The sequence below is a fragment of the Argopecten irradians genome, chromosome 9, assembly GCF_041381155.1.
Source record: "Argopecten irradians isolate NY chromosome 9, Ai_NY, whole genome shotgun sequence".
NCBI classification, from domain to species: Eukaryota; Metazoa; Mollusca; class Bivalvia; order Pectinida; family Pectinidae; genus Argopecten; species Argopecten irradians.
In genome coordinates this window covers 7,540,360-7,555,684 of record NC_091142.1, presented here as the reverse complement: position 1 = coordinate 7,555,684, position 15,325 = coordinate 7,540,360, and the positions used below count along the sequence as shown (strand labels likewise).

Sequence of the window (15,325 nt, the reverse complement as noted above, 5' to 3'; positions counted from 1 at the left end):
ATATTTTTGTCTTGGAGCAAAAATAAAAGCTCAAACTTTTCAGAGGTGGTAATAGTGTAAAGTAAGTAACTTTTGTAACTGAAGAAAAACAGTAATTTGTCTGTTTCTGTGTTTGATAACGAAACAATACCATTTGTTAGCGTTGGAGCATCTTTAAGATTTCAAAAGACACTCAACCGTATGATGCTAACAGGGATAGTTTCATATAATTCCATAGTTAACTATTTTATCTTTAGTCTATCTCGATTGGTATCCATAAAGATTAAAAAAAATTTTGACTTAAAGGCTTTTGTGGGAGGACCCATGCCTGGGATCCAACACATGGTGGTATATTTCTACTATCATGTTATTTTGGGTTGTCATGGTAACTTGATTATGTTGACAAGTCTAGTTATATAAACTTGTTCAAACACTTATATCAGTTAGTCAACTATCTCTTGAAAAGTGGACTTAAATTATTATGGGGAGATCCAGGATAGGCTGCTTCAATAATATAACTCAACTTTCCAAGATGATTATGTAAAATTTTATAACTTGACTTGCTGACAATGTTAACTCGACTTTGTTGACATGATCTAAAATAACACTATAGCAGAAATAATGTCACCACAGAAGTTTTATCAACATCACAAAATAAGAACAGGAAGACGTGTTAATTCAGTAAGCATTTTATTTCCAAGGTATACCGACTGCTGTTGACAATGACACAAAAACAGTAATAATATAAATATTGTGGGTATTTGGTTCATCAATATCAGTTTGTAAAATCTACAAACATTTTTATAAAATTAATCCAAAAGTGTTCTTTTTGAACTGTATTTTCGAACAAGGCTTATTTGACTACATCACAAATCGATGAAGGAAAAAAAAAATCAATAGTTAACAAGAAAACTAATAATTAGTGATTTTCTGGTTTTCAAAAATCATTTTATATATATCATATTCAGAATGGAAAGGTATATCCACCTTGGCACTAACTGATGATTAGCCCCTGAATCCTCACCGCTGGCAACTCCTATGGTATACATCAATATACAATACTCATCTCTCAAAAACATTAAAGCATTTTAAATTTGTAATACGAAATAATTAGGGAAACATTTCAATTGCTAGCCGTCAGCCAAAGCTAGAAAAATTTCAACTCTCAAAGAGGGACTCCTGCAGTGTAGGCGGCCAATGGGAATGTAGAGACTGGGAAAGGTATAGGGTACGATAAAATATGGCTAATAAACAACACAAAAATTATCAAGACAGAAAGTGAAAATAGTCTCTCGGACAAATCCTAGCACAGGGATTTGTCTCATCTGTTAACCCAGCTAATACATAATAGGTGTAAAAGCACAGGGATTTGTCTTATGTGTCAACCCAGTTCATAAATACTAGGTGTAAAAGCACAGGGATTTGTCTTATATGTCAACCTAGTTAATATATACTAGGTGTAAAAGCACAGGGATTTGTCTCATCTATCAACTCGGCTAAGTATCTGTATTGCTAGTTTAGACAATGGCACAATGTAACATGTTGGGACTTTAGGAAAGGCTGTCGTAGGGAAGCACCAATGATCGGTCAAAATGATAAAGGCACGTTTTATGACCCAAGTGGAGGCTATCGACAGCAAAAGATGTTCATACATATTAAAGACAATGAAATTATTCCACTTGATAAGATAATAAGTCAAATGTTAATTTAGACCTTTTACTGCAACGAAACTGTTTGACAGAGTAAATCGTTATACATAAGAGAACATGATATGAAAATGACGAGTTCTTTTCACTTTGTGGTGTAATGTCTGTGCATCTAATCGTAGAATAATAAAAAAAATGGATCACCTTCAAAATGAACCTACTTTAACTAAATGCTCCTCTATGTCCTAGGTAAATGCAATACATGTATTTTAAAATGCCCAATTTGAGACAGTATTTAAAAGTGTATGAAAAAAATATACAAAATTTTTTTCTTCCTACAAGCGCTAAAAGAATCATCATTTGGAATCACTAAACAAATTCAAATTGGGAAGTCCACAAAGTGATCTTCAGAAACAATTTTACCACCATCCAATCAGGAAATTGTATGATATACTCACTAAAATAATGATATTTTCTAGTTATAAATATTCAAAATTATACTTTATTCTGACATGGCTATTTTGTCCTTATCCTAATATAGAAATTCTAATGTATTTTCTGCTACAGTTTGAGTAGATGGAATGAAATAACAGTGAAATTTACAAGACACAAGAACTTTGTAGCTGTGATGGTTCGATTTTGTTTTAAAACCATCTTATCTAACTGAATGTATATTCCATAGAAGTAAAAATGAAACCTAAATGAAAATTGATACAGGAAATTTGGGACTTCGATATGAAGATGTCAATACCATTTGATAACTAATCCTGTGGAATTATTACAAATTCTACAAGTACCCCACAGACATAAAATATTGATTGAATAATTCGTTACTAGATGAAATAATTTGTAACTTGATAGAGAATAATTTGTAACTTGATAAACAAAGAAGAAATGTTTCAAGTCGCCTAAGCCATTTCATCACCACAGAATAAATCTATTATTGTCAGTATTACTGCACTAAAGAGATGTTAATGTTCGGGATAAATAAAACATGAAAATCTTTAACACTTGTTATAAGAGACAAGGACAGGCACCGATCACTGCAGGAGCCCACACACACTCAGTAGACCTTGCACACATCCACAGGAGGCCCAAGTGTTATTAAACAAATGTGTCCTTTTCATTTTCTTAGATATTTATTTTCACAAATATAGAATCCAAATATTTCAAATATGACCCGATTGATCGTAAAGACTTCATTAACTGATTGATAATGGCAGAAAAAAAACTGGTTATAAATTTGAAGCCAATTTTTACATGCTCTATGTAGGGCTTTGACTCATTCACCACTGAAATTTCATAATGGACTGGTCTAGTCTTTGATATAGAAGAGTCTAAATGTGCTTTCAGGGGTGAATGAGTTGTAAGGACAACCTAACTTTAAGGATATAAGCTTTTTAAAAAGGTCAATTCCATAAACTTGACATTTATATGAAATGTTATTTGAAAATTTCAAGTCATGACAATCTAATGAAGATAGAAAACAATCCATTTTTAAGCATATTATTAATATTTATGACAAAACGTCCCCAATTTTGAAAGTTTTCAGAAATAATTTATCTGGTTCTTCTAACAGATGAAAATGTTTTAGTGACCTCCTGTGGACAACATGATCATGTAACCATGGCAACATATTAAGGCCAATTTCTCAATATTAAAAGTGCTTTGATTGGTGGCATATATTTATATGTATATATCTCTAACACATATGATAAGATCTGACCAACTATTAAAAATTTGCTTGAAAAAATAATAAAATAGTTATCTAAATATTCAAATTTTCCAAAGACACATAAATAAATAACATTCAACCAAGTACTTCTTTGGTATTTATAAATTACGTTATGTTAACAGATTCATGTGTGTTTCTTCAAATCTTTTAAAAATATTTTGTTATGCTTTGTAGAAAATACATAATTAGGAGATTCAAGCCACTTTCAAAAAGAAATGCCCTTGGTGTTCTATCACCATGGTTACAATATCCAATCAGCACTTCAAGAAAAACAAAGGAACATAGCTTTTCGTATTGTTTTACCTCAAAAACAAATGTCTTTCTTGCAGATGATTTAACTAAACAAACAGAATTAGGAAAGTATAAAATGGAAAATAATTGCAAGTATCATCATAATTATATCATAATCATTTAACATTGTTCATATACACACAATCAAACACTCGTCACCGTGACCCAGCACTTGTACTGGGCGATAACACATTCATAGTTTTTCACAAATTACTACATTAACACTTGTACACTAGTTGTGGAACATCCTGTGCCCTTTCAACTTTAACCTCTGAACTTTGACCTTCTGTCATGACCTTGACCAGCACGGGCTTGTTCCACAACCCATACGAACACAAAACTTTTACACCTAGCTCCTTGCTAACCCCTAAATCCAATCGTTCAAAACGTTTTCCCATGTTTCCGATCTCAAAATAAATAAATTTCAATTATCTTCTTAAGTTGTTACCATTTTCTTTAATTAATCTTTTTTTAAAATACATTTCAAAATCATTAGAAGTTCTAATAATCACATCCATCTTACAAACATGAAACGAAAAAACAAAAAAGTTATCAAAATATTTTGTTGAGCAAATAAGACCTTTGAAGAATTACTTAGGTGAAAACAAACACAGGAGCCAGTTTATAAACAAATTATACGTTACGGATTAACAGCATTATATGCTAGTGTATATATAATATATATATTTTATCATTTAACAAATTTTAACAGATTTCTAATTAAACCAACACAAAATATTACATAGGGTAAAATAAAATTCTTCCTTTCAGATATGCGGTGCAAAAATATCAAAAACACATTTTCTGGGTATGAGGGAGTGTTTCTAGACTAAAATGCAGAAATTGTTTATTGTCTAAAAACAGACATTACAGCGATACGATGACCTATTTATGAAAACTGTGACAAGATCACAAAGGAATGTTGGTATCCATAAGAGAGAGTCGTCTCCCTTTGCCACAAGTTGTATACAATTACTTAATCCTTTGATATTGCTGAATTCCTAATAAACTCATTCACCTCTGAAATTCCATAATGGACTACTCTAGTCCTTGCTTTAGAAGAGTCTAAATGTTTATTGAGGGGTGAATGAGTTAAGATTAATCAGCGACTGGTTTATGCTGTCCGTGAAACTCTACTTCTTCTCTTACAAGCAATGTTTGTCTTCTTCATAATACATAAAGTCCTCGTTTTGCTTTATCTATTGGTAAAATCTACAAAATTACACCTGGTTGACTAGAGAGTTTGCTTACAAGTTTACTGCCGACGTAACTACACCTACTTTTAGGTTTACAGACAAAAGTCAATATTCTGCCAAATTCACATTTTCCATATTGTTGATATACTAACAAAACAATAGAATCAACAACCTACAAAATATTCTTTACTTATTACAGCATTTTAACCTACAGAAAGCTGTTTCTATGAGGCTTTTCAAATATCAATTCAGTCACCCCTGAAGTTTCATAATGGACTATGTTGGTAATAGAATTAGAAGAATTCAAATGTATCTTTAGGGGTGCTTGGGGTTAATAATTTAATGAAATTGAACTAAACATTTTTTCCCTTGATATCCCCCCATCCATTTTAATGTGTTGAGACTAAGTTATGAAAAGTGATGTCAACATCAACCCTGCTATGCGTTGTGACCAAAAACCCATCAAGGTGACCAATATATAAAAACTCAAACACAAGCTCGATTTTATGATCAGGAAAATAAAAAATATTTTTGAGTTTTAAGACGGTAAGGAAAATAACAAACATTCACTTGATAATAAACAATACATTTGATAAAGAAATAAACAAAATATAAAAAAAATCAACTTAAAACACTTTCTGTTTGTGGATTTTGATGTTACAAAGGGAGGTAATTGATATCAGTTTCACATCAACAAATGTTCTAAAACATTTAGTAACATGTGTCTCTCCGTAAACACTATACAAAGAGTTGTGCTAACCAACCGAAAACAGTTACGGAGTTCTAAATGGAACTAAATAAGAATCTTGAAGTCAACTAATACAATGGTTATGTTTAGAAACACAATCATTCTACGGAATATTTTTACGTTCCTTTTATATTTTCTTATAACCTGAGCTTTAATAACAACACAATGTTACAGAGATATTCTAAGTGGCTTGTTAATGTTATTTTGGCATTGAAGAATTTTGTTCCAAACAAAAGTCAGTCTCCATTGTAACAATCTTAACGATTGCTTATGTACATATTTATGTGCAGCACATTGGCACCACATTGCCTAGCAGTCATTTTTTTTTTTTTTTTTTTTTTTTTAAATTTTAAATTTCCATTCCTCTTTTCAATATCCATTTCCTCTTTTCAAATGTCCAACTGCAGAATTCATTTCACAGTCTATCAATAGTCATCTTCATATCCAAGTTTATATGTCTTCAAAATATAAAACCTTTGACACACATAGATATATAATGCCCTATCATCTATCTATGATAAGACAAGACAATCTAGAATATTAATTCTTCAAAACCAGATTTTGATAAATAAATTCATGGCACCATTTCTTCAACAAATATCTTATGTGGGCTTGTTTTTTGTTACATTACGAAAAAAAAAAATCTTATTTTTATTTTCTGTCATAATTAGCGAAATGCTCAATAAATACAGCTGCAAAAACATACAAAAATTTTCTGTTATAGATATGTTTCAGTAAGCTCCAAAGCTGATGAAACACACCTGCAATAATGTTACAAACACTATCAGAAGAAATTTTTCCAGGTAATTATTACAGCTGTTTCTTTCAGACCTGTATAAAAAAAAACAAAAAAACAGAAACTTTTACAAAGTAGACCATGTTAAATTACCCCTGTCTATACACTTTAAAACATTACCATATTTTTCTACCACTTGCACAAGAAATATCTGCTCATTCACTGACATTTGTATTTTTTAAAGCATTTTTTTTAATATAAATATTTTAATTTTGACTAATGGTAAAAACTGCATGGCAAGCAGTCGGTAAAAAATGAGACACATCACTAAGACATTGGTTGTATGTTTTCTCTGGTATATTATTATCTAACGCTTAAGCAAATCTTCCTATCCAAGCAAAAATTCAACAATTCAAAATATTTCTAGTAGCCTTCCTTCAGAAGTGCTAAAGCTTGAACATCCATAATCAATCAGCAATCTCCAACAATCCCTTCTGGTTATATCCCAATATGTACTACCTAAAATTCACATTTAATTCATCCGCTAATTATACTAATTTTAACATTATCTAATCAACAGATGGCAACAGGTCCATCAAAATAGCTTGGTGAACAAAAATACACATGTTTTCCACTCCATAACAAAAATACAATGCCTATATCAAATGCAAAATAGAGAACAGTGGCAAATAAATAGAAGGATTTATAAGGCTTGCACGTGGACACAGGCAGTAGGCAAACATAACAAGCTTATGTGTTTACAGATACATCGGGTGGTGTTGGGGAATGTGATGGGTTGTCTCCCCTCTTCCTATTCGCTGAACACTGTGTACTGTAACGTTGCCATGACAACTGGGTGGTGTGATGTGCTAATGCTGTGTTACTCAGAGCTGTTGTACACAACGACTGTGGCTGGATCTGTAAAGATATATGTTAAACAAACTCTATTATTCTTCCGGTAATGGCTGACCATATTATACCAGTAACACAGCTAACTGCTTGTCTTTTTAAGATGTCTGTTGATCCTCCTCAACCGAGATTAAAATACCAAGTAAATATGAAGTACATGTACATATATAGTTACATATTTGTATGGTATTTTATCTGTCTTAAAGATGCTCCACCGCCGACAGAACATAAATCATATACTCATCATTTGAACAATAATTGGTGTTTAATCATGGATATATATGTCTAATCAACACAAAAAATAGTATGAAATAATTCATTTTACTTTTGGTGCATGGTCAATCAGTGCTTCATTCCACTGAATTTTTTTGGTATGCAACTAATTATTTTTAATATTTTCATCTTTAAAATTAGAAGTTCGAACTTTTCAATGGTGGTAATGGTGTAAAGCAAGTAACTATTTTAACTAAGAAAAATACTAATTCATCTGCTCCTGTTTTCGATAGAAAAAAAAAACCCATTTGTTGGCAGTGGTGCTTCTTTAACTTATCGTAAATTCACCAATATTAGAACATTTACATATATATCCACACCAAAAGTTATAACACATATTTTTTTCATAATTATACATAAACTCAATCTACTTAGCCCTTAAAATCAGAAGACTTCAAATGTATCTTCAGGGATGAGTGAGTTAAACATGCAGATCACATGAATTCTTCAAAAAAAAATTCTTTTATCAAATCTTAAAAGTCACATTCCTGAACACCACATCACTATAAGTATAATCACATCACTTTAGGTTTGGATCACGTCAATTTGACAGATTAGCCGAGTTTCTCGATATTTTGCCAGGAAAGTACGTGAGATATCTGTGATCACCGAGTTAATGATAAAACTAAGCAGATCCCACAAGGATGATGAAATAATCAAACGTTTCCTCAGAAGGGTGACATCATGTTAGATATCACTCACTCATAGTGTTCACTCCCCTCTCCGGTGGAATAGACTGACCCATATCAAACTTTGGACAAGTCTAATCATGGAATTTAGGTATATCTAAAATTTACATGTCATATATCTCTCACTGATAGTCAAAGTGTTTACTACCCTCTTCAGTGGAATAGACTGACCCATGTCAGACTTTGGACAAGTCTAGCCATGGAATTTAGGTAACATTTCTACATACATAACAGAAACAAATTAACCAAGTTACTTTTTATCATGCAGTGATGATATAGGTATGATTGATGATTTTACTATAAACTTACTTTTCTCTTTGAACTGTAGAAATCTGTCCCAATCTGAAAAGAAAAAATTAAAGTGCTTGAATTGTGCATACATAATAAGTAAATAAAGGTTTATAAATACATGTGTCAACAAACTTCAGTCTACCATTTTCTCCACACACATGTGATACAAAGATAACACCTGATATTGAAAATTTGTCAATATATACCAAAATTATTGTCCAAGGTTATGAGGTGGAGAAAAGTAAGAGTACCAGAGAAGAAACCACCGACTTACAAGTCAGTACCTGGCACCTATCCAACATGGGATTTGAATTCACGACCCAGAGGTGAAGTAAATGCATGTAATATCTCTGGACATCTTAACCACTGCCCACTACGGTCCATATCAAAATGAAATTCATGAAACTAGATCTAGAATTGTCTGCAGAGTGAGACATGATGGGACAGGACAGGATGGATGAAATAAGATGGACGTGGGAAACATCCCTTGACTTCTGATATGTTGCTAGGATATCTTCAACCTTCACATGAATGACCTTGGCTAGCTCTACAACACATTGCCTGTGATTTGACATTACTTCATATATACAACATGGCCTCTATTTGGACAATGGATCAGCTGCCATCAAACCTATCAGACAATGTCATATCGAAAATGTCAAAACATCCTTTATCAAATACACAATACAAATCGTGCCCCGCATCACTTTCATGGAAGAAAGGGTTTAGTGCTCAAAATGATCGAAACATCAGCTCTGTTTGGACATGTTTGCCAATTACTTAATGATTTTTCTGTCTAGTGTTGTTTTTTTACGGGATGACAAGCTCCTCTTTGCTGTCTGCTGGCTCCATAAAATGAGAATTTTTATAATCAAGTGTCCCAATAGGCCTGTATTCAACATGTACTCATAATACAACAAGTGCAATTTCAAAACTGGTTTTATCACATACTTAAGAGCCACAATAGACCTGTATTTCACCTAGTAATGTTACCATAGAGCTTTCAAAGTTTCATATTGTAATTCTCAATCTAACCTGTCTATAAAGACCCCCCACAGGAAAAATTGCCATAATGGCCAGGTGGTCTTTATACACAGGTTGAATTGTGTTGAAAACTGGTCATTATGGACCCTATAAAAGTGATCTTATTAAGCAGGTGGTCTTTATACAGAGGTGGATGCTAACACAGCCAGGCTTTAGTGTTTTAATGAATATATGGATCCTTGGTCATACGATAAATTCTATCCTATTTTCAGTATGACAGCAGATGAATGTTGTTATGGTTATTTTGTAGCATAAAAAAAATTAAGCAGATAAAAAAAAACATTTGTTAACATTAGTTCCAGATTCACCCTTTGTGGATAAAACATCAGGACTCTTTTTTTTTTTTAACTTATTCACGCTTGAAAAAGCTTAAGCCAATGAAGTAGAATGGTAATCAAAATGCATCTTCAAGCATTTGGTGAGTATGTTCTCATATTGAATTGACACAGCAAATTAATTTTTATCTTGTGATAAAATGTACAAAATATCCAATAGTTATAATCAATTGCGACCCTGACTTTCCCTCTCGATAGCTTGATATATAGATTGGCTCTGTTGACCTTGGGTCATAGATTGAAGATTCTAATGTCGCGATGCCATTAATTGTTTAGTCCATTGAAGCCCTGTATAATATTTAATAGGCCACAGCGATTATTTTGGAAAAAGCCGACACCGTATGCAAATCATGACTGTTTATAATTATATACATCAAACTTTTAAGTAATTTATATTATTTAATTTAATACGGAAAAATCTAATTAAATTCTGTCATAAGCAGCAGTCATTCATACAATTAAATGGAAATTAAGAAAGAAACTAGCAAGAGCCCATTAGAATTTCTCACCTGGTAATTATGGTGCATAAGAGAGTTAAATAAGATTGTCTATGTATGTATGACTCAAGCTCAGGTAAATTTCAATTTAAACAAACTTTTTTTACGTTTCTTTGCAGCATGCTATATGGGGCCAGTATCGGGTATCTAGGCCATAGTTATTGACAAAAAGTCCTTTTAAGATCTTAGCCTATTTAGATTCCTTTGACTTTGAATGATACGTCATTCTTCAAAGGCAGTTATTTGAAGATTTTAGCCCTGTGACATTGAATGAAGGTCAAGGTTATCCATATGCATGTCAATGCATATGCATGTCACAAGCCCAATATCAGGTTGTTAGGCATCTTAGTTATTGACAAGAAGTTGTTTTAAAGATTTTAGCCTATTTGATCCCTGTGAACTTGAACAAAGGTCAAGGTCATTCCCTTGAACAAACCTGGTAACCATAATCGAAAAAATAAGAGATGCAACTCCTGAGCCAGGTGCAAAATAGTATATTCTAGGTTCATCTGGTGCTGCTGGTTGCCAACATGTTTCGGCTTTAAAGGCAGGCCGTCATCAGGGCACAGCTTACATGGTGTACAAATAGTACAGTAGGACAACAGAGGTCATGTGATAATAATGTATTATGACATCATAGATAAGTTGCCAAGGAAGTAATGGAGGAAATGATACAAAGCTAAATGGTGATTGGTCTAAAATCTAGGAATATGAATACAAAAAGTTTCATGAATTTTTAAAGATGAATGATACAATAGAAATAATAAATTACTTTTATGAGAATATGTGAGTAGGAATAAATTAAATATGTATAGTTCATAAATTTCATATAGTAAATGTGAGCTGTATGAGTATCTCATATAGGGCTATGTGAGCCAGCTTAAGGGCTAAGTCTGAAAAAGTATTGGTTATGGTATTTGAGTAGGAAAGGTCTTTGAAAGTTCAGAGAGGAATATCCCAGAAGAAGAAAGGGTCCTTGCATCAGAAAAAAACTGTTGGGATTCCTGTTGTTCCATCAATGGGTCTGTTATAATTATTGTTCATCTGAAGGACGGCATCAATATATGAGTGTTCGCATGTAGATAGAAAAGTTTGTTGGTACACTTAGTACCCTGGCAGCCCTTTATTCCATCATGCCACAGGCCAAATATCAGGTATCTAGGTCTCTTGTTTATCGAAATAGAAGTCATCTACACAATTCAAAAACCAAGTTGATCCCAGATCTGATATTTGGGCTGTAGCGTGTTGGTATGAGGGCTACAAAGCCTAATTTACTGCTAGTGAAAATGAATGTTAGGAATGATAATTGTGGTATTTTGTTTTGATTGATTGAATTAATGTCTTATTAACAGCAAGGGTCATTTAAGGATATGGTAGTCCCCCATATATGTATGTATGCAGCGTGTTATGTGTGAGGTGCATGTTTTAGAAGACTACAGCATTATTCACACGGTGTTTTCCCATAATAGAGTTCTATATCCCACTGAAGCATGGTAAGGATTAGAAATGTACCTGCTGCCCCTATTGCATGATCACAAAAGGTGACTAAATTTAAGATCTTATATTTGTTTCTTGTAACTTATAAGTGTGGTAGAGATTGGATTATAACCAGCAGAATTTCTTGATGAGCGTACTTACCTGCTGCCCCTACTACATGATTGTAAAAGGCGACTAAATTTAGGATCTTATATTTTCTCTCCAAACTAACTGTGGTAGAGATGGAATTATAACAAACAGAAGAACTTACCTCTGACAACATAGGACACTGCCTCAGCCATGTTGAAGCTTGTCTTGTTTACATCCTTCTCTGGAACAAACCGAAGCTGCCTGCTGACACAATCAACACTAGCACTGGGAATAACTAAATCTTTCAATTCACTAATAGAACCGCCATAGCTTACAGCAATACTGTTTGGTCTGAAGTTATTTCCCTTGGGTAAATCAGGGTCACTAGAGATCTTGTTTTCTATGGTAGAATTTGATGTCTGACAACTATGCACTGGCGTATTGCTTGTTTCTGATAATGAGGCAGATTGAACAATTTCACAGTTGTCTATTTTAGGTAGTACAATTCCATTTTTCCCGGACAGGGAATGGCTAATTTTAGAGATGTCTTTTGATAAATTTGTAACAACACTTTGTTTGCATTTCTTATTATCGAGGATTAAATTAGAAGACGTACACATTTCACTGGAAGTGTCTGCATGACTATGTTGATGTGAAGAACTTATCACAGAATTCGTATCCACATTGGGCACATCACTGTCACTAGACTGATGACTTAGAACGGAGGGGGTAGACACAAATGAAGCAGATGAAACACTTTTATCACCGACAACAACATTACACGGTTCGCCAGAGCTCCCAATGGGTTCATTATCTATATCTAACTCAAAGCCAAATGTAATTCCTAAGTTTTTCGGCACCTGGTTCAGTCGTTTATCTAAGAATATGACAGATTTGTTTTTGTGGACCTTCTTTCCGTTTCCAGTCTGATGTTTACTAGGAGGCACATGTGACTTAGTGGTTGGTTGGCCCCTACACATGGGGCTGGGTTCCTTCAGGGCCTGAACACACTCAACTTGGACATTGTCAACAACTGCCTCCACAGCAGGGGGAGCAGCACTCCCCATATCACCATTTCCACTGACAGGGGCAGGGACACCGATATTCCCTTGTAGCGGAGTGTTCTGAACGGTCGCGGAGGATGAAACCTGATGATCGGATAGTGAATTTGTCTTTTTATAGCTATGTGAAACATTGTCCATTGTAACGTCACCGAACATGACTTTATTACACACTGGAGCACTAGCAGACGGCACCAAAACTGTCTCCAGAGGGTCTTCTGACATGAAAGAAGCACTAGGACTAACTACTGAGGACGTCTCATCGCCTCGAACACTGGACTTGTCCTCACCCTCACCGGGCAAGGCCAGAAATTCCTCACTGCCAAACTTTTGACGGGAGGGCAGAACATTGTCTGTCTCCTTCAGGTTGTTTTCCGGACTGGAGCCTATGGAATGCCTCCTTTCTGTGGGACTGCCCTTCCAGTTGGCACATTTCCATTCCTTGTTGGCGTCCTCATACACCTCTTCCGGGTCTCCACTGCTGCTCACCAGCGACGTGTTACTAGGCTTGGGCGAGGCAGCCATCTTGGCATAAGAAATTGGAAGTAGCGGGCCACCCTGGGCAGCCGGGAGTGATTTGACAGATTCTATGTCACTGCTGTCGTCTTGAACCTTTAGGACGATCTCCTTACAAGGGACGTCCCCTGTGGAGTTCCGTCGACCCTCCCTGAATGTTTGACGGCCACAGTTGATGCTTGAGCTGGAACTGCTCAGAGCTGGGAATGAAGATGGGCTGAGATCACGCAGCCGTTCAGAGTCTATACTGTCGGTTGTGGACAGACTGTTACGTGGAGGAGGAGTTACTGATCGTGGCACCGGTTTACGTGGACGTTCTACACGTCCAGTTGTCCTTTGAGAGGCATGCACATTACTGTTTTTAATACTGTGATTACAAGGTTCTTTGATGGTCTGTGGCGTTGTGTGTCCAGGGCCGTTTACTGGTCGTTTCTTTTTCTTTCCGACTACAGTAAACTCTGGCTCTACGACGGGTATATCCAGGTCAGTGAAAATGTAGTTTTCATAATTTTCCTTAGTCAATACCACATTGTTTTTCACATTATCAGTTGTCGCAGCTGTAGACTTAGACGGTGTTGCCCTGACATTATCTGATTTTCCTTTCCCACCACTTTCCAAAGCCTCCATTTGGGCGGATTCCCCTTTCACCTTGGAATTTTTATTGTTTTGGTGTTTAACGTGATTTGTCGCTCCAGCAGCCATTTTATCCTCACTGGTAGCATTTTTAACCTTTTCTGTCTTTTTATTATTGAGCTGTACTGTGGCAGAATTTGCCACAGTAACACTTCCCATTTTCTTTTTGTTATTTTTCACCGATTTTTCCTCCTGTATCTTGTCATCTTGGTGTAAACTGTTTATTCTTACTTTACCTATACCGTGCACCACGTGGTTGTTTTGGGCAAGCTTTGAGAAGTCTTCGTTATTTTCACATGATATGTCGTTATTTAGTTTCTCGCAAGCTCCTATAACACTCTCCTCCGAACCTATCAATCCGTTCTCCTCTTTTGAGGTTCGTCCATAGGAATTTCCCATTGTATTCACAGTAACACTAGAATTTTGAATGAGTAGAGGAGAATCTTTTTCCTGAGTTGGATTTTCGACAATTACGCCTTCCAACTCAATATCCTCCTCCTGTTGTACGCTCGATGGTCCCTCCTCAACTTTCTCTTCCTCCTCCTCTTTACTACTCAGTGCACTGACACTTTCACTTCGTTCGCGTTCACTACTTTCTTCTATCACTTTGCTGCCAACAGAAGGCTTGTGCTTTTTGTCCCGACTCTTTTTAGCGTTTTTCTCTGACGTTTTGACAGAGTTCGTAACAGTGTCCGTGGTTGTGGATGGGTGGGCAGCAGTGACTTGGTTAATCTTTTTGCCAGCTTTTTTGGCCGCCGGCCCGCCATTGTCTTGTTCAATAAATTTGACAAGTTCACTAACTTCTTTATCCCCTACATAGTTCTCAACCTCCTCGGCACGAATAATTTTTTCTTTTTTCACCTTTTTCCGTGTCTTTTTGTGTGCGGTATCGGCAGAGCTCTGAGCGGTGGACAAGTCCTCGAGTTCCTTCACCTGTTGACCACCGAGAGGATAGTTTTCAAATTGATCAAGTTTGGTAGGAAAACAACCATTTTGGTTTTGACGAAATCTGTTCTTGCTTGGCCCTCTATCAGCAGGCTGGGGTGATTCTCTCATTTGCCTATAATTTTTTGGCAAAAAGTTGGAAACATGCTCGCTCAGACAAGGGTTGCCATTCTCATCAAAGTCAGCTTTCTTTCCCTTATCATCCAAATCATCTGGAAAATACAAAAGACAAGAC

The 15,325-nt window shown here is 35.1% G+C and overlaps 1 protein-coding gene across 2 annotated transcripts in view; it reads right to left on the bottom strand.

Annotated features, from left to right (window-relative positions):
• Positions 1-652: 652 nt before the first annotated feature.
• LOC138331288 (uncharacterized) overlaps positions 653-15,325 on the bottom strand; it is a 53,479-nt gene continuing 38,806 nt past the window's right edge. For both annotated transcript variants that reach the window (XM_069278808.1, XM_069278810.1), the window contains exons 3-5: positions 12,117-15,302; positions 8,512-8,544; positions 653-7,249 (exon numbers count right to left, since the gene is read on the bottom strand). In XM_069278808.1, the coding sequence (XP_069134909.1) occupies positions 7,212-7,249; positions 8,512-8,544; positions 12,117-15,302 (3,257 nt within the window). In that variant the 3' untranslated portion in view covers positions 653-7,211. The remainder of the gene's footprint in view (positions 7,250-8,511; positions 8,545-12,116; positions 15,303-15,325) is intronic.